The sequence below is a fragment of the Etheostoma spectabile genome, unplaced genomic scaffold, assembly GCF_008692095.1.
Source record: "Etheostoma spectabile isolate EspeVRDwgs_2016 unplaced genomic scaffold, UIUC_Espe_1.0 scaffold352, whole genome shotgun sequence".
NCBI classification, from domain to species: domain Eukaryota; kingdom Metazoa; phylum Chordata; class Actinopteri; order Perciformes; family Percidae; genus Etheostoma; species Etheostoma spectabile.
In genome coordinates, this window is record NW_022605591.1 from 142,018 (window position 1) to 165,765 (window position 23,748).

The 23,748-nt window shown below is 40.2% G+C and overlaps 1 protein-coding gene across 4 annotated transcripts; it reads right to left on the reverse strand.

The window, feature by feature from the left end:
• Positions 1–1,893: 1,893 nt before the first annotated feature.
• Positions 1,894–21,871, reverse strand: si:dkey-33c9.6 (active breakpoint cluster region-related protein). 4 transcript variants are annotated; one of them, XM_032511344.1, is made up of 22 exons: positions 21,338–21,871; positions 20,933–21,039; positions 20,290–20,394; positions 17,043–17,276; positions 14,744–14,851; positions 14,603–14,657; positions 14,477–14,529; positions 14,135–14,272; positions 13,875–13,996; positions 13,625–13,781; positions 13,425–13,544; positions 12,846–12,921; positions 11,811–11,906; positions 11,510–11,584; positions 11,264–11,361; positions 10,800–10,901; positions 4,594–4,757; positions 4,196–4,335; positions 3,738–3,872; positions 3,146–3,251; positions 2,834–2,975; positions 1,894–2,109 (listed from the first exon to the last, which is right to left on the reverse strand). In XM_032511344.1, exons 1-22 carry the CDS (start codon positions 21,387–21,389, stop codon positions 2,008–2,010), a joined length of 2,487 nt encoding a protein of 828 aa, XP_032367235.1. In that variant the 5' UTR covers positions 21,390–21,871; the 3' UTR covers positions 1,894–2,007. The 4 variants fall into 4 exon arrangements, with proteins under 4 accessions (XP_032367235.1, XP_032367234.1, XP_032367233.1 ...); XM_032511343.1 differs by having other exon boundaries at positions 13,425–13,541; positions 13,631–13,781; positions 20,933–21,069; XM_032511342.1 differs by having other exon boundaries at positions 13,631–13,781; positions 20,933–21,069.
• Positions 21,872–23,748: the final 1,877 nt, after the last annotated feature.

A 23,748-nucleotide genomic window follows, 5' to 3' on the forward strand; every position in this document is an offset into this window, starting at 1 on the left:
TTGTCAACACTACTCTCTTGTAGCTAGGCTACTTACTAGGCTATACGCTAATGTCAACATTGACTCAATCATGCCTGTTTGCTAAAGTTAGTCATCTCTGTTGCCCACGGACCACGTCGACCAAAGGTAACAAAAAGCACATTCATAAAACCGTTATCTACAAACCTTAAATCTATGAGCAAAGACATGTCCATTAACTAATACTATAAGTTACATTAGAAGGAACACGCCACCGTTCTCTCCTAGCTGTAGATAGGTGGGCCAATGCAGTTTTGTCTCAATGCATGCATTGTTTTACTCCGGTGCAACACCAGCAGCGCCGCCGCTAGTTGGCTTACTGTAGTGAATGGAATCTTATGTTGCCGATTAGCATGTTGTGAGTAAAAGTGAGCCAATAAACCAAAAATGGCCATTGGCCCACCTACAGCTTGGGGAGACTATTTCAAAAAACGGTGGCGTGTTCTTTTAATCCAGCTGAATTTAACGTTACGTCTTGGTGGTACAGTTGATCACGGAGGCCTACTGACAACTAGATATGTTGCCTTTCAGGTGTTTAAAATTATCTTGTAATCACGAGGCTATCTTCTTGTAATTACAAGAGCTGGATTAATACTTATGAGTTTTTTTTCTCAAAATTACAAGATCATTTCTCAGTATTACAAGATAAGGTGTCTACATTTTTTTCCGTAGATTCACCTGACCTTAACCTAGAAAATTTGGAATTTCATGCTCGTCTGTTGCATTTTTTTTCTTATAGGTTTATAGAAATGACTCTAGCAAAGAATTTTAACATAAATACCATGGCTGTAAAATATTTGTAGATGAGACAGTTATAACTTAAACTATATGGAACAAGTGCTTTCACAGAAACTGACTTCTCCTGTAAAAATGTTTCCAGCAGCCCCAGGTGTCGACCAGTCATCTGGTCCGGTCTGTGGTCACAAACGTCTGGGACGTGTCAGGCCTTCCTCTGCTTTGTAGTCTGTAGCCTGAACCTCACTTTGTCTTTGTAGTCGTCAAGCGGAACTTAATTTTGGCAGCCACTGTGTTAGAGGGGACAGGTGATTTATGACGCAGAGTGCAGCAGGGTGAGCCACTATTTTCCTTCAGTTTGTTCTGGGTGTTGTTATGGCGTCCACACAGAGTCTATTAGTGCAGGAAAGCCGGAGTTGGGGTCCAGGATTAGCGATCAAAAGTGTGAGGGGGGTAAAAGGTTGGGGGTAACCCTAGCCTGGCCTGCCCAGGTGCTGTGGTTGAAAAGAGACGCCCCATCTGTGGTGTGGATGGGTCCAACATGGGCCGTCTGTGTGTGTGTGTGTGTGTGTGTGTGTGTGTTGGTGAACTCCGTCTAGTTGGATTTGAACCGTAACCGATTGGTTTTCAGGCTTGGGGAGGTGAACTTTGATCTACTTTACGACATTTGTACCCCTGGCCACATTTTAACTTCACATTACTCCCTGTGCCAACTAGTCAATCTGCCATGTACAAAGATCACAACAACACCAAAGACGTATTTAATCTTTTCACCACGTATCCTCTAAAACTTAAAATTACCTGTTTTTCTCACTTTTGAATTTAACTACTTTTTGACTTTTGCCTATTGTACAGCCTTTGTAGAAGGCTACAGATGATGAAAGGGACAGTTTTTAAATTTAATTTACTTTCAAATTCAAGACATGCTGTACCTATTGCTATTCTCTGGGGTCCAGGGTGAATGTATTAAATAGGGTTTATATAGGGTTTGTGCAGACTGTTGATCATGTGTACGTATATCCAGATTTAGTTTTTAATTAATTCAATGACTGTACAATAGGCTTATATTTAAATATTTCATGTTTGATGTAACTGAAAATGTTACAACTGGGTTTGTAAAAAGTGACAAATTCACAAAACCGCAGTTCATATTTTTATCAATAAATACTTTTATTGTATTAAAGTTCTGATGCAGATATTTTTCTTTAGACACAGTTTTTTAATTTCCCGCAAGGCGTGACACTGATGGTGGTCTCACATGTGGGTGGTCTCATCTTCAGCGTCTGTGTTATGTGGCAGAGAGGTCTGGGCTTCAGGGAGGTTGTTGCACTGCAGGTAGCACAAAACCACTTGGACCTGAAACACACAGAGAAGTTTCTAAAGTTGCATTTAATCAGTAAGCTATGGCTGAGTTTTTCTGGAAATTAGATACACTGGTTCTGACACTTTTTAATACCTCTCTGTCTAAATAAAGTCTCATTTAAAAGTAAAACTTATACAGTAAAGTGAAATATTATACATTTCATTATAACATATTGTACATTACTTAAATATCTTTTATCTTTTCTGTCTTGCATTTGTTGTTTTTAATATAGTATATTGCTAATTACTGTATATTAATTAATATACAGTAATTATTTGTAAATTGTTTATTATGTCCAGGGCTGTTTCTACCTTTGAGGACACTGTGTCCTAATGTAATGCGTAATGTCTTCTTTTATGGAAATTTGGAGGGGGTTGTAACCTGAAGGAGTTTACAATTAAAAACTAACTAATGGATATTTTCTAAATTGACTCCAGTATTTTCTTTTACATTTTATAACAAAAAAGGATTCCATATTTCCCTATAAATAATTGTATTCCTGCCAGTGTGGAGAAGGCTTAAAAACAGCTGCAAAAAAACATCACACACATATTTGAATACATCAAATACAACAAATGAGACTGTTTTTCTCGTTACTTAAAAAAAAAAAAAGTCATTCTCACAAATGCAATTGAAAATCTGTTGAACTGTTGCAAAGCCAAACATCAATCGTCTTCTCTAAGTATTCAGCCGTACTTTTCCCTGCTTCATTCCCACCTGCACCACCACCTCCTGGGAGATATCCACGATGGGGCCGTCTTGCCCCAGTCCAACCACAGGGGGGCGTATGAGGCTCGGGCCGAACACTGTAGCCAGGTTCTGCAGAGACATCCTGTTGACGTCTTGCTTTTCAGAGACCCTGGACAAAAATAATTAAAAAGCAGAAATATGAGGTGCAGTGAACTGGAAGCAGCATAAACCTACTCTGAAAACAAGTTCAGTGGGATGGCTGCCAACATCTACGGTCACTCCTGATAGATAATTGTGTCAGGAGGTATTATGTTGTGTGCTACTGTCTGATTGTCAGACCGTTGGAGGTGGTGCAGGAGGTACAGGAAGGTGTGGCGGTTGGGGTCGGGACAGGAGTGCAGCAGGGACAACATGGAGACAAGCCGGGAGTTTATGTCCTGGATGTCTACAGGGGAGAGGAAACGTGAAGTTCAGAACACGTCTAAGTTCAGTTTACTTAGCATAGAGGCCATTTCAAGAATAAGGGTAAGTATTTATTAGAGTTATCTTATAAAATAATACTAGAGTCATTTAGAGCACATTTTCTACTTTAAATTTTAAGTCAACCAATCTGGAAATGAACTAATGTAGCCTTAATAAAAAAAAAATCTTGGATACGACGTTTACATTTCTACAGAGTAATGTTTTAGGGGATTTATTCCTGGCAGATTTCAGATGACTAACATGAAGCATGAGTTTTGTTTGTGGTATCCAAACACTCAACTCCAAATGTAGGTGTCCTTTTATTGTGTTGAATTATCTGTCTATGAATGACAGCTATTTGCCTCTGAACTCTTAACATATCAATTGAGAAAAGGGGCAAAGTGTATAATGGCCTCAAACTTTAACAACTTAAGGAGACTCCCTCAATGTTTTTTGTGACGTGTCTTACCCAGCATCCTGGCGAGGCTCTGAAACATTTCAGTGGGTATTAGAGGCTCCGGCAGCTCTCTGAAGTACAGTTTGAGAACACCAGTGACCGCGTTCACTTCAGCACTTCTCAGCCTGGTTACTGCTTCACGCAGATCTAAGTGGGGTAGACACATGAGGACAGTGATCAGTGCCAATGCATCTTCTTTTGGTACATACTTCCCTCCCTCGTAGGCACGAAAAAAAACCCGCCTCGTCATAGTGCTTGAAGCCGCAGCTTACGAGTCAGAATTATTCACAGAGGCGATATAAAAAAAAAACTGCACAAAGAACAAACACGAGCCATCCAAGCAGAAGGTGAAGTTTCAGAGCTACCAGGCATTTTTAGACATGCCATGAAATATGGTGTGGACATTCAAGGTCTGTCTGAATGACACTTGTGCAACATGTCAACAGAAAAGCTGCTGTGTGCTTTCTTACTGCTGTTGAATGCAGTCTTGAGCATGGCGATGTCACTGGTGGTTCCTGAAATCCTGTAGATGCCCACCTCGCCCATGCCTCTCCTCTCCACCTCATCCACACAGCAGCGCACCACATGTGGGACTAGCACTCCCTCCTGTCTGAAAGAGAATTGAAAGTATCAGATTTTTGATACAATAGATGGGGTTGTTGCATTGTAGATTTCACTCTTGCCACATTTTTTTCAGCACACTCGCTCAACAAACAAAACGCCTCACTTCTTAAAAATAGCACTACATAACGGCACACAAGGGAAATTAAACTTGACTGAACTGCAACTTTCAATTTCAAGCCTTTTAGACACCACTATGAGCACATGCTGGATCAGCAACAACACTTCTTGTTTTACAGAGACTTACTGTGCAACAGTTTTAATAGGGACACAGAAGACAGGTTGTTGTTGAGCTGTAGAGCTAGGTGGTTCAAGTGGGTGGGGACAGTACTTCAGTGAGAGAGTCACCTCCACCTGGCCGAGGTGTAGAGTCTGTCTCCTCCATCGCTTATTCAAGGTTTTAGATTCCAACTAATAGACAAACACAAAATATTACTAAACAAACTTGAAGGCACATGTTTGGAAAAACACAATGATTTGTATTTTGAATTGAGGCTATAACAAATTTCTTTTCTTTTAATTTTTTTTTATCTTTAAAACATTAATTGATTTTCAGCCACATGGCTGCAGCAAAACAAGCTAAAAACAGAACACACAGAATTACTTTAACGACTCAGACACATTGTCTATGCAAATATCCAGCAGATACGCAGCAACAGTAGCATTTATTTGGAGTTGTGTTTCTAGCCACCTGTTGAATTAATTTCAATATTTACTTTCTTGCTTTGGTCTCCACCAACTCCTGAGGGACATATCTGGCTCTTTAGAGACTAATGCTCCACTATGTTCACTAGCTATTCACCAACTTTATGTTAGCCATTACCAGGCAGAATATAGTCAGTTTATCAGTGCATTTTTTTTTTGCTGAAAACAACTGACAACACTGATGAGAGCTTAAGTGCTACCAGTCCACCACCATACTTTTGGTCCATGATATTTCAGAGCCTAGCAACGGGAACGCTGGCGAGATTGACGCCGCTCCGTCTGGCTTGTTTGTTTTCGGTAATTTTGCTTTTATTTTGCTTTTCCCTCACGAAAACGACGATGGTTTTGGTTGATGTTCATCCTTAGCTGAAGTTACATGTGGCGACGCATTTTTTGTCTTTTCTCCACCATAATTTGTTCTCATATGGGGCCTGAGTCTGACATGACGGACCGTTGAAGTAACGCTGGCACAACTTGCTGCTGCTGTTGCTCGCCGCTCTCCTGGCCGTTGACGCTGCCCAAAGTTTTGATCCCAAATTTGGGCCGGTAGACATCGTGTTTGTCTGTACCCGGATTTTTTTTTTTTTTCTTCTGCTGCCTGTTCGCCTGCTGTTGATGGGTCTGCTGCAATACTCGGCTATTGACCTGCTCCGGTTGCGCTATCACCTGCCTGGACCTACGCCGGCGGCTCTACACCTTCACCCGGACATCGCCTTTCAGCCCCGCCGGAGATACATCCACCGAGGGTCCCGCAGGAATTTCCACCACAACAGCTCAACAGGAATAAAGTCCATCTGGTCCAGCTCTCGTCGCCCTCCACGCTCTACCAACCGGGCGGTTGACCACAGCGTGTTAGCCTGCCTAGCCCGGTCGGCTAGCACCGCCACCAGCTGTGACACCTCACTCAACTTCGCTCTGCTCAACATCCGCTCACTGACAGGCAAGGGACAACTCATTCAGGACTTCATCTCCGATCGTAAGCTAGACTTTTTCTGTTTAACCGAGACATGGCAACAGCCCAACATCTTTTCTGAAGTCAATGAATCCACTCCTAGTGGATTTGTTTACATCTGTCAACCCCGTGGCTCTGGCAGGGGAGGAGGTCTCGCGATATATAGAAGTGGAAGGTCTCGCGGTGTCTGAGTGTCTTCAGCTCTTTGAATTGCTGTCTGCAAATTGTCTGGTCCCACTCCAACCATCATGTGTACTGGCTACCGCCCCCCTAAACCGAATAGTGATTTTTTTAAATGACTTTGCTGCTTTCCTTACCCACTTATCCTCTCTCACCAAATATAATACTGCTGGGCGATTCAATATCCACATGGACATATAAACCTGCCTCTCACCAAAGACTTCACCTCCTGCTTAGACAGTTTTGGGTAGCAACATACCACTTTTCGACACACTCCAAAGGACATATTCTGGACTTAATCTGCTGCTGGTGTCACCCCATCTGACCTTACAGCAGATGAACTCTCCATAACTGACCATTTTCTCCTCACATTTACAGTGAACCAGTCTCTCATCTCAAAATACCACGCCTTATTTATTTCGGAACATAAAGAATATCAACCCGCCACCCTCACTTCAACTATCCACTCCTCCCGCTTCCTGACACTCACAATCCTCACCCCCGACTGATTGGTCTCATTAAACACTGGACTCCATAATATTCAATCTTCTCGCACCGTTGAAAAGCAGATCGTTTTCTTTCCCGTCTCCGCCCCTTGGTTCACCCCCGATCTGCGTCTCATGAAAGCAAAGGTCGGCAACTGAACGTCTCCATAGAAAAACTGGTCTCACTATTCACAAAGAAATGTACAAAAACCACATCCTACGTTACAAGGACTCTATTGCCAGCACCAAATCCCACTACTACTCCACAATAATCACGGCCAACAAAGGAAACTCCAAGTCTGTCTCCTACTTAACATGTCACCCAACCCCGGACTCTCTCCCTCCCCATTTGTACACTACCTCCTTGCAAACGGTAATGTGCTTTTTCACAGAAAAAATCAAGAAAACCACCAGCATTTGGATCAATCCCTCACCTCAGCATCTAGATAACCTTCATTCATCCACACATCATTCTCCTCCTTCGTCTCCCACTATTTCAGAAATCACAGAACTCACCCGGATTCCAAGCCATCTACTTGTAAACTTGATCCCCCCCCACCCAACTTGTTAAAGCCTGTCTTCCCTCCCTTGTCCCCCTCATCTCTGTACATCACTCCTCCTTACCACTGGAACCGTCCCTACATCCTTCAAAACTGTGCCATCACCCTATTTTGAAAAAACCTGGTGCGACCCATCCAACTTCAACAACTTCCGTCTATTTCCATCTTCCCTTCCTCTCCAAAATTCTTGAAAAAAACAGTTGCCTCTCAACTCCATTCTCACCTATCCCACAATAACCTGTATGAACAGTTCCAGTCCGGTTTCCGCCCCCTCCATAGCACTGAAACAGCACTCATCAAAATCACAACGACCTCCTCATGGCAGCTGATTCGGAACCTCACCATCCTCATCCTCCTCGACCCGAGTGCAGCATTTGACACCATCTGTAACACCACCTCCTCAATAGGCTATCTTCCATTGGCATCACCCACACTCCGTTAGACTGGTTCACATCTTACCTCTCTGGTCGCACACAGTTCATTCAACTCAAGTCCTGTGAATCCATTCCCTCGTCACTTCAGGTGTGCCCCAGGGCTCTGTTGGGGCCCCATATTCATCATTTACCTGCTTCCCCTCGGCAATATCTTCCGCAAATTTAACATTCACTTCCACTGTTACGCGATGACACCAGCTCTACTCCCACCAAACCCGTCCACTCTCCCGCACCTCCCTTACGGATTGCATCTCTGAAATAAAAATCTGGCCACCCAAAACTTCCTCAAATTAAACAGTATAAAACCGAGGTTCTCCTCATGGCACCAAAGCCACTCTTTCCAAAACAGACGGTTTTTCTCTCACAATTGCAACTGCTCCTCTCACCCTCCCCAAGGTTAGAGTCTGGGTGTCATCCTTGACAGCACATTATCCTTTAACCCATGTCAATAACATTACCGGTCTGCCTACTTCCACCTACGTAACATCAATCGCCTCCGCCCCTCCCTAACCCACACTGCTGCAATTCTTGTCCACAGTCTCGTCACTTCCGTCTCGATTTTTGCAACTCTCTCCTCTTCGGTCTCGCTCACAAATCCCTCCACAAACTTCAATTGGTCCAGAATTCAGCTGCCGCATCATAACTCGAACCCCCTCCATCCACCACACCTTGTCTCAACAGCTCCACTGGCTCCGGTCCAGTTCCGTATCAAATCTCAAATCCTTCTATTAGCATTCAAGGCCATCCACAACCTCGCCCCCCCTATTTGTCTGATCTCCTCCAGCGTCCACTCCTCGCTCCCTCAGATCCTCTTCCTCCATAAACCTGTCTGTCCCCCCGCCGTTACCACCCATGGGGGCAGAGCATTTAGCCGCTCTGCTCCCCGTCTCTGGAACTCACTACCCCCCCAAATCAGAAACATTGATTCATTCCCCATTTCAATCACAACTAAAAACACATGTTTATAACTGCCTATTCCACTTAAATGTCTGTTGCTCCGCCTTTTCGTTATAGTATTTGTTTTGCTGTATAGTATTGTTTTTCTTGTATAGTATTTGTTTTGCTGTATAGTATTGTTTTTCTGTTGATAGTATTTGTTTTGCTGTTGTATAGTATTTGTTTTGCTGTTTAGTATTTGTTTTGCTGTGTTAGGTAGTATTTGTTGCTGTTGATAGTATTTGTTGCTGTTCTTAATTTATGAATTCCCTGTGCGGCGTCCTTGAGTGCCATGAAAGGCGTCTTTAAATAAAATGTATTATTATTATTATTATTAAGTCGTGGGCCATGAAATCAAAACAATGAGCTGAAATATGCTAACATGTCATGTAGAGCTGCGGGGAAAATGCATGAGTCTGGTGATACGTAACTGTGGCTTCTCACTACAAAGACTTTACACATTGTGTCATTCCGCTTAAAAATGTGTTTTCTACTTTGTTTCAGCAGTTTAGAGTGGTTTGTCAATCTCTGTAACCATAGTAACATTGTACCAGTGCATGTTGGGAAACAGGAAGTAAAATTGCCATGCGGTAGGGGAGAGCCGGGACAGTTGAAACACTTTTTAATTAAACGTAATTTACAAAGCGGTCGAATCACACTGAAAGCTGATATTTTGTAACCAGCAACCTACACCTGTCATCTGTCAAATACAGTTGCATGTTCAGCTTTGAACAAAACCGTTCAGGAGTTATTACAGCAAAAGTGGGACGTGCGTAATGTTTCATCCGTCCCTCCTGGACGGGACGAATGAAACAGCATGCGGGGACGAATGAAACATGCAGTTTAAGCCATATAATCTTCCAACAACTTTAAATTTTACTGTATATCATGGATGGTACTTCCAAAAGGTGTTATTATAGTTAGATTGGTGCAGGACTATGCGTCTTTGTGAATGTCTGTTAACAACTAATTCCCATCATCCTGAAGCGCGTATGAAGCGGTTATTGAAATATCATGCATGTGGATGATTGTGCTATTTTATAGCAGAACAGTAGTTTTTATTTATACATGTTTCTATGTAGAAAATGTCATTTCACTAGGTTTTTACATGGGTTAGACTAATGGACATCCAAATAAAGCGCCCCAACCCGTCAGTCTCCATAGGATAACATGGGAAAACTCAACCCCCCTACCTGGTGGGCTGAAATATTTTCATCTTCTAAAAATGCTATTCCATGTCTACCACCATACATAATTGTACGAACACAGACATTTGTGCATTACTTAAAATGCATGGAGTTCCAGCCAGGTCGGGGACAGTTGAAACAGCTGTTTCATCCGTCCCGACATAGACATATGCCAATAGCCTGTTTTGCTTTTTATGTAAACAAGCATGAAATATGAAAGTCTGGGATTGTGGAGAACACTAACTGGTCTACTAAATAAGCGTAGTCAACCCTTAAATGAAAAACCTGGTTAATAATCGAAAAAATGTGACCGTAATGAAGTTTACTTTTGACCATCAAAACGCGTTTTCGGCTGTAACTCCGTGATGAAAGGAAATAACAGGAAGATATTTGGCTGATAGGTGGAGGTTAACATGCTCTATGTTCAGACCTAAGGAAGTCTGTCTATCATCATCGCACTCGGAGAAAACTGGAATGTTTCATCCGTCCCGCGTTTCAATCGTCCCGGCTCTCCCCTAATCAGCTACAGGAATGTGTGAGCTCTACCAGTTGTCTGTTTCTGAGTGGATCGTTTTTCCTTCTCCCTTTTTGCTAAGGCAACGTCATTGATTATTTCTCATTGTGTAACATAAGGTTTTTGCTCATTGTTAGTTTTGTAACCATATTGAGGCAGCTAAGAAGCTAATTTGTTTGTGCTAGGCTAAGTTAGCTAATGTTTTTTGCTGCTGGTTGTTGTTACTAGCTTGATTGTGTTTATCATACAGGCTACAGTGCCATGTAAGCTAAGCGGTGCTATTTACACTGATATTGTGCATTTGGGTTTGATTTATAATATAGACTTCTCATTGCAGTGTCACAAAATTCCCAGTAATTTTCATGGAAATTAAGCAGCTGTGTCCTGGAGTTTCTTGCGAGTGTTTAAACTCAATGGAAATAGCCCATGACACATTGCATAGTCATTTGACCCATTTTTGATTCAAAGCGATAAAACTAAAGAGCCATCCTTCTTGATACCTTTACAGAAGCTTTCCCCAGGACAGTATCATCCTGTCCATCTGATTGACTCACGCAGAAAACCCTTAGGTGCTGTGCCCCGTCCACCTGGAACGACAGCTCCTGTTCAACAGAAAGAGTGTGGTATTACCACTAACAATGACAGCAGTGTCCCAAAGCTACAACAGGAGCATTCATGTCTTATTTTAAGCCTTTTGATCCTGGCAGTCAGTTATAGTAGATTTTACTGCCACTGGTCATGTTAAGAGTCTGGCCACTGTGCCGACTTTTAAATCTTCCTGAAGCCTGACATGTCGGATGTTGTCTAGACGTGAAGAAGTCATATTCCACCATGGACTGGCTGACAAATCATCTGTCTTTAACATCAGTTTTAACTCACATTTATTTAAGTTTTAAGGGCAATATACATTTAATTATTTTGTTTAAAAAAAAAAAACTAACCTGGTCCCAATGTGGGTACTAACCTGGTCCCAATGTGGGTTAAGGGTGTGGACTGATGAGTGTGTCTGGGCATGTTTATTGTAAAATTCATAGCCATCCACTTCCACACACACATACATACCTGAAGGAAAAAATTTACAAAATAAGGTGGCCTTTAGTTATCATTCCGATAGAGGATGTGCTCACCCCAGGACCTATCAACCAAATAACAAATACTCTAATTCGGGACTAAGTGTAATTAAATTATATATACAGTATATATCACGTACAGGCTGGTTGCTGGAGGCCGCAGGCAGAATGGATGGCAATACTCAGAGTCCCACACAAAGACTCCTCGTTCTCTACTGGTGAGAGACAAAGAAAAACATCCTGAAGCTCATTGGATTTAATCATCCTGAACACATGAATCTTAGCAAGACGAGAAAGACATTAAAAAAGGGTTGAAAAAGATTTGAGGCCAGCATTAAAAGATCAAAAGGTAAAACCGAGTCACAGAGTATTGTATGTCACGTCACAGGATGTGATTCTGTAGTGAAGGAAAGAGGACAGAGGTCGGTATAGTGGTTATACCAGCGTTTGTGCTGTGAAGTGGTGGCTGCTGGGTCATTCTAAGTTTCACACACGCACCGGTGAGGGTAAGCAGGTCTGGAGGGACAGTTTCTATGTCTGATAAACAACACAGCAAAACAGCTTACAGAACCGTAGTAACTAATGGAAAGAAAAACATCACATTATACTTGAGTCTTTAAAGAGGCTTGTTAGTAATGCTAGTGCTCCAATACTTACAGTATATCTGACAATTGACAGACTAACATCTAGATTAGGTAGTGTAGCAGACGGTTGCTAAAGTCTTTGGCTTCCACTTCCATTTTTCCCATTTTCAATGCAATTTAATGCCTTTATTATGACTTATATTCTTGAACTTTTTTTCACAGCTATTCATTTCATGAAAAAGAGTAATTTATATCAAACAATTAGATTTTAAATGTATATTATTTTTTAGCATCAATGTGTATCACCTTTAATATGCATTGGCACAGAGACTATAATCTACAAATATTATTTTCTATATTATATAATAATTCTCAAACCTGTTCACCCAACAAAATTGTATTGTGTCAACAAATCACGAATAGGTCCTCAATGATTATTTTTGTTATTTATTAATCTGCTGATTAATTACTTGATTCACTAACTAATCATTTGGTTTATACAATGTTAGGAATTAAATGTCCTCCATCACATTTTCCTAAAGCTCAAGGTGATGCCATTAAATTGCCTGTTTGGTCTGACCAACATTGTAAAACCCAATATATTCAGTTTACAGTTAAGACTGAAGCAGGCATAAATTAAGACAAAAAATGGTTTCACTTGTACTGTCCAACTTGATCCTAGACAGTTTATGCAGAATTGACCTCAAGGAAAAATATTTGCAGCTGCTGCGCTGTGCTGACAAGGCATCTGCTTTTGAGCATGTCCACATATATCATTTCTCCTTAGTGTGTGAAGAAAAGACCCATTTTGCACACTGGAATGATGCATATTTGACCTTAGAGGAAAGTGTTTGGATCTACAATAAGGACACCCCCAGGCTTGTGAACTTACTGTCTGTGGTGAGTTTGTGAATGGCTTCTCTCCATTCTTCAAGCTCATACAGTGAGGAGAAGAGGAGAGTGTGACTCTGTATTGAGGCAAAACAGATTGATTTAATTTACTACTGAAAACTGCGACATCACTGACAATGTGTGTATATGTGTGTGTCACGATTCGATTTAACTTTCGAATTTAAGGTCACAATAAAAAAAAAAAAATGTATTCAAGGAAGGGTTAAAATCACTGGACTTGGTTAAAAGGTGCTTCAAAGATGATTTGTCTCTCATCCTAGAGACTTATTCAGTTCTGACAGAACGGTAGGGAAACCCAGCTATTTAACCTGTGTCAGGTCGTTGTCACCATCTGCAGGCTACCGGAAACCTAACATTATCCTGTGTATTTAGCTGCATTTAACCAGCCTGTGAGCTATGCTGTGCCTGTTTGTTTCTTTTCTTTGGATGTGATCAAAAAGGTGGGGGTCTTGAGAAAAGAAAATACAGGGGTGATTGCTGATACTGCTTTTGACTTCAACATTCGAAATTGAAAGCTCATTTTATTCACTTTAAAACGTGACACCCCTAGTGTGTATACCTTGCAACTGGGACTGTGCAGCTCCAGTGTGTAAACAGGGGCGTGTGTGAGCAGCATCAGCTCCATTTGTTCCAGTTTCTTCCTGTTACGAGCTGCCAAAGCCAAGCCCTTGGACCCCTTCTTTACACAAACACATTTTTATCTTTCACTCATCTGTTAAAAACACTGATCATACTCTTCTCTGTGTGTTTATCACATATACATACTGCGTGTAGCTGTTGTTGGAGGAGGTACATCTTGGTTCTTATGGTGTGCAAGCGAAGGTTAGCCTCTATTGAACGTTCTTGGTCTGCAACCCAGCGAAGTTTGAGACCAGCAAGAGGCAGATACCAGCAGAACCTGTACTGGTCCTGCTTCCTGGAAGAATACATGCAGTGTTGTAAATGGCTGTCTCTTAAAATGTACACCACAAATCCTACAAGCCCCTGTGCTTTCTCTTGCTGCACTCACCCTCTGGTTGCCTGTTTGAATCTGGTGCACAGCAGGAGGTCCGTGTAAAGGAAGAGATGACGCAAGCTGCGTTCCACCTCACTTGCATCCACCACAAAGCCGTCACGCATCAGCTGACGCCTCTGGAGTAAACACAACATGTTCTGGGATGTAAGCAAGTTGTCACAAGCTTGGGCATCAGCAAGTATGGGTGCATGCACATGCAGCCGAACACTTTATAATGTACATTGTGGCCAGAATTTACACAGTGTAAGCCTCACCATGCCGTGACTAAGAGTGACCTCTCGTTTGCACTGTGAACTTTCGTTGACACCAGACAGGAAGCTGCGGGACAATCGCAGAGCTTCCTGTAAGAATGTGTAATCTCCATGTTCCATTGGTGTCGTGTTCAGAAGGTCCTACAAGATCACAGAGGTTGCTTTAAAAAAAGAAATTCAAGTAGTAAGAAAAAGTAAAGTAGCAAAAGATACAACTCCAGGCTAGGTCCTGATACTGTGCTCCAATAATTTATTAATCAAAATCTTGATGAAATTTAAAAAGAAGATGAGCATGAAAGAACAACAGCAGAAGCTATAGGTTCACAAATAGATTTGTTATCTCACACGCAACACCAGTGTGGTCTTGGTTACTCTGTCCAAAGGCTTGTATAGTAGACCTGTAAAAACAAAGAAGCAATCAGACACTGTCAGCCAACAAGTTATAAAAAAACACTAACTTGTAGTATGTACCTTCAAATGTGTATTTGGTCCGAGTTTTGTCTGAGCCGTTATTCGACATCATGCTCTGGAGAGATGACATGAGACTGGTTAGGATTACTTTCTACACAGCTTTTTACAGGTGCTCCTCTGGAAGAGAAAAACTAGTGGTACCTGGGCCAAGGTTCGGAAGCGAGGGTCTGATTGTGTGCACTTGCGAACAACTTCAACAGCTTCCTCATAGTTTTCGATGAAACCACCGTACAGACCTATCTGGTTCACCTGCAAAGGCAGAATAACAGATGGAATGGATGGATGGATGGGTGGATGGCGGGATGGGGGTGAAGCACCTTTTAAAGTTGGGGATTAACAAAGTGAATAAAAAAAAAGTTAAAAATGTTTCTCTTTCAAAACAAGATGTCTGCCATTGAACAAATTGAATGGCTGTTGTCAAAACTGCCTACTACTGACAAACGCAGCATACATTATGTAGCAGTATGGAACTGATTAATCACAATTCTATGCAGTATGCTAAGCCAGGTTTAAAACAAATCTCATGATGTGGAATCCAGTTGAGCTGGAGAGTTTTGTGTGTAAACTGATAGTTTTTTATTTGCACAAGAGAAACCAATGGAGTTAATGTTCTTGATGTAAAGCATGGGTCTCAAACTCGCGGCCCGGGGGCCAATTGCGGCCCGCGGGATGATATTTTGTGGCCCCCTACTTGACATCAAAGTTAAGTGTTAGTGCGGCCCGCGCGTTCTGAAACTTTTTCTCATTGCGCTTGTCACTTATGGGCTACCGTAGTAGTCTCCTGACAGCAGCGTAACGGTTGTCAAGCTAGCTAAGTATCCTTTGCGGCAAATGCCTGAGGTTTGACAATGTGATGTCTGTTGTTGTGAAATGCACCAACCATGTCAGATCTAGGGGCTTAAAGCACCGGCAGTTCCACGCCCTTTTTGGAGGAAATAGGTTTTTTTTGGAATACTTGATGCGGCCCAGCCAAACCCAGACTCTACTTCCAGCGGCCCCCAAGTAAGTTGAGTTTGAGACCCCTGATGTAAAGTATTTCAGTAAAACTTCTACTTGACTCCTTCTGTTACCACTGTAAATCCACAGTATTGTTGTTGGATTACTGTTTTTGCGCATCCAAAAGGCAGCGTGACACAGGTTTTTTCATTTAGTTCTCTTCTCAAGACTTTGGGTTTGAACAAGCTGGGCTTGATTGACCTCACTCTCCTGGTAGTTTTGTTGCAGCTTTTAGGGCAGAACAACTTCATTCATATTAGTGAATGTCATTTGGTGAGCTTACTTAATTAGAATATTATTCCACCCAGCTTTGACCTAAGTGTAATCAACCAAAATAACAAAATAAAACGTGTGTGTGGCCATGACAAATTGCTCAGAAAAAAGAAGAAAAACAATCTATCATCATATTAAGATATCTCAAAAATTACATAAAACCACAACTACACCACCATTTTGAAGAAGCAGTGGCGATCCAACAAGCAGTGTAGGGAGCTCACTGTTTTTTACTTGTAAATTCGGGGCAAATCTATTTTCCCTGACTTCATAAAGTAAGAGCCTATGGGATATGATTGAATTGGTAAACCATAGCCTCACCCTCATGCATGAATCATTTATCAATAATAATAATGATGATGAAAATATAGAAAAATAGAAATGTTTGGCTAAAAATGGCTGGATTTTTGTTTTGAGATAAGGATGTTTGAGAACTAAAACCTAAATAAAAATGATATAATTGTTTTGAAAAGTAAAGAACTAGTATGATAAAAAAGCCAAAAATGCAAGACATTTGAATTAATTTGTCATCAAAGTCATGTTCGTCTGCCAAAACGATTTTCTAGTCCTAGTGGAATCGTAAAATAAATAAAAGGTAAAAAGGTTTACAAAAATACCAAATATGTCAGGGTGAGTTATGGGGATATAAGTTTAAAACAATGACCAAAACTAATATTTCCATCGTATTCATTGTAAACATTATATAGCTTAAATGAAGAGCTGGAAGGAGCTGTTACAGAATATAAATGATTGATATGATGTCACAGTGTAAAATGAAAAATGTCAACCTTAAAGCTACTTACATGAAGATAAATAAATGGGGAAATATCTGCTAAAGCAGTTTTAATTGATTTTTTTGGCCACTTGGAACAACGGAACAAGTTTTTAACACAACAATGACATAAAATGACAATGTAAATGAAGTGAACATGAACAATAAAGCATGCTAGTCCAATTTTCACTCTAATTTTATGTCTGTTTTGGTTTCTATCAACTTCTGAGGGGAGATATGAAACAAAACTGTAAAGTTGGGGGCCATAAAACCAAACAACCAGCTGAATGATGCTAAAATGCTCAGTAGAGACATGTTTTTCTAAATTCCTAATTAAAGCATGACAGAGATACAAGCACTAGAATTAACACAGTTAGTCTGACACACAAGAGAACTTACCATTTTCAGAAACAGGTCCCCCACCATCAGCTCAAAGCCTGTGTAGCTCATCTCTCTTTCCACACCAGGACCGGGCTCAGTCTGGAAGTGTGCACTCAGCCGGGCTTTCAGGCCAGAGAAGAAGCTTTGGTGCATGTCTCTGAGCTCAGGCACCTGGTAGAAAACAGTCTGGACCTGTTGACTGGACAGAACTGGCTGGGAAGTCCCAGCTGAGGCACGCAGAGCCTTCATAGGCTATAAGAAAATAAAAGTTTTAAAAAACAAATTAGAAGCAGAGATGCTAAAGGCCAGCTGTGTGAGAAGTACAAGCTAGTGTGTACACCAGCTTGTACTTCTCAGAAAAAAAAGAGAAATAGTTTGTGGTAAGGCGAGAACAAGAAGAATTGAGTTCACAGTTCACATTTCACACAACCATCAAAGCTTCACTTGCATGCGCTGTCACATAAACCACAGCTGAAGAACAGTATGTTCGCATTAAAAATATACACACCCTTACTGCTGAGTGACAACAGCACAAACAAAACATTGACTTTCTGAATAATTTCTCATATATATATATATATATATATATATATTCAGAAAGTCAATGTTTTGTTTGTGCTGTTGTCACTCAGCAGTAAGGGTATATATGTATATGTATATGAGAAATGATTCATATATATATATACATATATGTATATACATTCTTTTTGTTTGAGTCACATTGTGTCAAAATGCAGAAATGGGGAAGAAAGAAGAAATTAACAAAAAAAACACAGTTGTTTCGATCACGTCCTGCCTTGAATATGTTTTTTCTTTTATCAGGAGTCAACCCTAACAAATCAAATATAGTTAAGCATTTATTTGCTCTCATTAACTGTCAACTGAAACACTAATAATAGCAAAGACAATTTTACTTTCAAAGTGAATATGTTATGGTTGCTCACTCTCTTGCAGAAGTCAAATGAGATGATTGATACCACTCTCATATTTAGTTAATAAGAAGAAACAGCTAGCAGTTGTTTAGCGTTGTTTGGCTCATGTTGTACCTTACATAAGGGAGTTGACAAAAACAATCTCAAAAACTAGACCAATATCTAAACAGCCCTTTCTGTCAAAAGTTCTGGAATCTTTCATAAATGACAGTTTCTGTCTAGAGCCTCCATTTTGAGCTTGTTTCAGTCTGGCTTTAGAGCAGGGCACAGTACTACAACTGCATTTGCTTTGGTCGTAAATTACATTGAATCAGCCTTATTTTTTTTAAGTCACTGTGCTGCTCTATTTGTTGATATTTCCAAAGCTGTAGATCATTGCTCTTACAGAGGTCACATAATATTGGCTTTGACCTCTTAAGAAACGCTTAAAATTCCATGCTTTTCGGTCTAAAAGCATACCCAAATTAAAAGTGGTACAGCTCCCATATACTTTGACATTCTGGGGTATGCCTGATATCATTGGAAAGGAAACACTCTCAAGTTTTTTTACTGGAACAGAGTTACAGAAGATATAATGGAGGGGTTTTATTTCCATCCAAGTCTTACATCTGTAAAAACACTGTTGTACAGTCAACACCATACCATAGCCACATGTCTCAGCTTACTACAGAAAAAAAGAAGCCAAAAGACTCAAAAATGGATTTTATATGATTTTTTTACTCTAGATATGTCCGTGCGTTTTTCTTATTTCCATTTGAAAAGTGCAAAATGCCACACTTCTCAAATAGAAAAACACACCCACATCAATCACACACATACTTGAAATAATATATGGACATAAAAATATAGAAATAAGTGATTATAAATTGTTCAGGATGTGCTATGCATCATGATTATGGAGAAAAGCACACATCAATGGATCAGTATTCAATGCTTGTTTGAAACAGCTCCTTATTGGCTAAAAAGGTAGCAGGGTCTTGTAACATGGAAGTGTCACTGGTCCGAGCAAATGTCAATCTCTCATCGCATCAGATTGAACCCCCGTGAACAGATTGGCTCATATGAGGTCTCATTGGATTCCTTAGACTTTAGAGAATACACACCCATACTGAGCATGTAGAAGCCTCGGGTGAGAAGGGAAGCGCGATTCAAATTCCGGAAATGGAAAACTGTTAACCATTTTTTGGTTGAAATTCAGCCATAAACTTCAAGAATAAAAACCTTTATGTTGTATAACTGCAAACAAAGTCTGCCGTCCACAATACAGTAAATTTAAGAGGTTTTAATCCTTGTAATTGGTTTAAGAGCTAAACTATCAGAAAGACAACAATATGTTCATTTGGGAAGCTACAATTTTGAGGTTTTATCAGAAATAAAAGATGTTCCACATCTGTTCTTCCGTCCTTATCCAGTTCTTTTCACCATTTATATCAATAATATAATTTAGTTTCTTGGTAAACTGTCCTGTCCATCTGTACACAGATGACACAGTGCTATGTTATGATGCAGATTTTTGTTCTTCTGTTCCTTTAGCAAATGAAAACTGCCCACTGGTATCTTTATATCTATAAGGCCATCCCATCAATGATCTTTTGAGTTTAAATAAAGTTAGAATAAATAAATGAATAAAAGAATGAGCTCATAGCCTGGTTCTGTTCAAACATAACAAAATCTACTTACCGGCATCTCTGAAGCTCACTAATTAACATTCTGCTGGTTTAGCTAGCATTAGCTATATTCCTAAACTGGGACCAGTTTCAAGGCAAGCAGAGACTTCAGGAGGTTTTATGGCACATTGTCCCATAAAACAGTAAATTGTTGTATTTTGTTTGGATTAAACAAATGAGATGCATGTTAATTTGTGAGCTTGCGTGTATATGGATTTTGTTTGCTTTGGACAGAGACAGGTAAGCTGTCTCCCACTGTTTGCAGTCTTTGCTCTAAACTAAGCTAACCAGCTGCTAGCTGTAGCTTCCTGTTAACAGACATGAGAGTGGTATCAATCTTTTGAGAGACAAAAAGGGGAACCTCATCTCTGATGGAGAAAAATCTACTTGTGGTTTAGGGTTACAATAAAGACATTGGATGTGAGTTCTGCACTTAATCTTGTATTACACAATGCACGGGAGGCAACACATGGTCATACTCAGTTAAACACATAGCAAACAAATAAATCAGGTAGAGTAAAAAATAAAAATGCGTGTCTTTTTTGTGTTGTGACAGTGGAACAGCAAAGGGGAAGTTTAACAGTAATAAAAATTAAAACTTTTTTGCAATATGCAATAGAGAGATTAGAAAATGAGTGTGTGTGTGTGTTTGTGTGTGTGTGGTACCATCAACAAGGCCTCCAGCTCTCTCAGATAAACCTCCTCACTCTCCAGGATGCCTTTCAGCACCACCAGTCTCCTCTCCAGCATTTCCTCTGGGCTGCTTAACGTCTGAAGAAAGAAAGAAAATTAATTAAATCCCTAAAGTCCGTCTCATAATATGCGTTCTGACGATTCATTCAGTCAGTGACATTGCACATGGTGCAATAGAAAACGCCAAGGACAAGTCAAAGAAAATTCATTCAAGAGTTAAGATATTCTACAAAGTCAGAATTCTTACAGGAGTGAATTAAAAAAAGATGTTCTGGAGAGAACTTTTTTTTAGTTTTTTTTAGTTTTATAAAGGTATGGAGTCAGTTGGATATACATGGCTCCATGTACTTTTTGTACCTAGTGGTATTCTTCAAAATTCACTCACATATAGGTCAATGATTAGCTGGTATAGGAGAGCTTTGAAGTATTCTTGTGCAATATCAAAGCTAAACTGCAAAAGCAAAACTTAAGGACCTTCTAATATCTTTTTTGTAGTATTCAAATGTTTTAGGGTGCATCTGTACATAAAGTTCCATGTATTCCTCTCTACCTTACAACTGGTATCATAAAAATAAAAAGTTTTTTAGATCTGTAACGTGAAGGAATGCAAACTCACGGGGGTGTCGGGGAAGTCTAAGCTCTTAGGGAGGAGAGGCGATAGCAAACAGGACACTGCCTCCTCCTGGAACACATCCTCCTCCAGGACTTCAGTCTCTGGTTCAACTACACCCACACTGTACGTAGCATGCAGTACTAGTATGAGGGAAGAATATTAAAAATGAGTTCCCCTATCTGCTTCCTCCCGTTAAATGTGTAAACATTAGTGTTGTTCCTAAATGAACAAAAAGGTCTTTGAATGAGGCGTTTTTTATACTTTAACACCAAAATATCACAATTTTAGAAAAGATCATGTATTTTCAACAAACAAAATAAGTACATGAATACCATTTCCAGATTGGAATATTTCCTTTATTTTTTTATAGAAAAAACAGTAACAAAACCCAACGTCTACTTGGCTCACCTGGTACATGCTGCGACTCCAGATAACGCACAGCCTCCTGGTAGACGTCCATTGTGTTCTCCGAGGACCTCTCCTCACACTGCAAGCTGAGCTCTGTAGATGCAGCATATGAACACACTAAAAACTTCCTCTTTCAGTTAAGGATGTGCAAAAGGGGAAAATACAGCTTCCTGTCTGTTTGGTTAAAGCCAATGAGAACTGGCACCTCAATATATTCCCATAATTGTACTTTACTTGCTGTAAATGTGTAGATTTCAACATACTGGCTGCAGAATATTTACTATCAAAACTTCATCAGTACTATCATCAGTTACTAAAATCATGACTGTTTATTCAGTTTTAGCTAGGTGCTATTACACCATATTTAAATTTTGATCACAGCCCTACATTATGATCAGGATGTAGGTGTTACTATCACTTTACAAGCTGTAAAAGTGTACATATATCTTGTGACAACAATGTAAAACATAAGGCAATATGAAATGCAATTGTCAGTTTAACTGCAACAACTGAGAGCAACATTCAGTCTCTAAACAACAACAAAATCAATCAATAAACAACAAAACTATATCAATTATATTATTTATAAATTGAACAGAGAGGTTTACTTTGGGGAAAAAAAAAGTCTGACTGTATATTCCTGCAGTGGCATTAAACATAAATAGTCACCAAGAAACTGAGATAAGAAGTTTTTTATAGTCCATTGCTGCCCTCTATATTAAAACAGATGTTAACACAGCTTTGTTTCTGCTCCTTTCATTCTTGTGTTTGAGTCTAATCTGTAGTTGATTGACGCAGAGCTATGTGCCAATTGCTATAGGTGACCTAGGGCTTCAAATGTGTTGGTGGCACCGTGTCACCCTTAGGTCTACTTCCCATTAATAATATAATTAGAATGACAAGCGAAATAAAACATGTTTATTAAACATGACTTTGACACGCACCTCATGGGCGCACTTTCAGCCACACGTTTACTTGTCAACCTGTTTATTAGATGGAATTGAACATTATTGTCAATCATTTCCTAATTGGGGTGAAACTTCAAACTACTAGTTTAGTTTGACATTCCCGTTATGTGACGTTTCCCGTCTGTGGCTCAGACTCAAACACATAAGCAGACTTGTGCGTCGTGTCCAATCTCACTGTAAAAACGTGCAGCGGTAGACCACGGAGCTGCTGCAGCATGCCTTCCGTGGTCTTTGCAACTTCAGGTTAATAATGGACATGCTCTGCTGTGGGCATGCTGCGGAAGATATTTCTCTATTTCTACCATAGTTTTGGGTATGCACCTCCGATGTAGAGCAGCGTAACGCCACTTCCCGAAACTGTCTCATTCAGAAACCAGAGACCCAAACGGGGCTCTGAGTCAGTCAGGAGGTCTGAGATCTACAGTGTCAGCAGAGCAATCAAGTAATGCACAGCAGACTATGCTAGAGGTGGATTATTTTTACTGCAATAAAAAATAATCCAGTATATGATATATACTATATGATATGCGAGTTTTGCGCATATCATTAACTCCATCTCGCCTAGGGCAACCAAAGGGCTAGAGCTCTGACGTGATAAATGGACTCTAGCCCTCGTTGGTGTGGTGGTTTTAACATTTGTCACGTCAGTCCAGGGCCGGCTCTAGCCTTTTGGTTGCCCTAGGCGAGATTGCAACTGTTGCTTGTGGTTTTTGGTATCATAAAGCCATATCTACATTTAGTGATAAAACTCTTTTTGAACAACATTGCAATTTGCTTGCATTGTTAGCATTGTTTTCAAGTTCAAACGACCAATATGTAATACCTAACCACATAGATTTGAGATTTATATTCCCATATTTGGTTGGTGTGCTGGTTCTAAGAAAAAGTAAAATTATGAGTTGTGTATGTGTAATTGAATTTATATTTTTAAATTGTATACATTTTTTTTTGTCTGGCCAAAAAATCAAAACAGAAAGTACATCTAAAAAAAAAATTCTGAATTATTTCTTGGTATCACTATGACCAGATTATTCCTCTTTTAGAGCGTGTTGCATTCCCACAAGAAGTGTGTGTGTGTTTGTGTGTGTGCGTGTGTGTCTGTGTGTGTGTGTGTGTCTGTGTAATTCCTCTTTTAGGGGGTGCTGCATTCCAACGAGAAGTGTGTGTGTGTGTGTGTGTGTGTGTGTGTGGCTTCTCCGCCTACATATCTCCCTCTGCCTTTCTCTCATTCACCCACACCCGTTTCTCCTCAATCAACCCTAACTCTGACTCTGACTTTCTCCTTTCTCCACACTTTCCCAGACACATGAAACTGAAACTTAACTGGATACAGGAGGAGAATGTTTCTTGAAAACAATAAAACAATAAGTAACTAGTGACACACAAAGCAAGAAACTCAATAAAACATCAAGTACTGTGCAGATAGAGAGAATAAAACAGAGG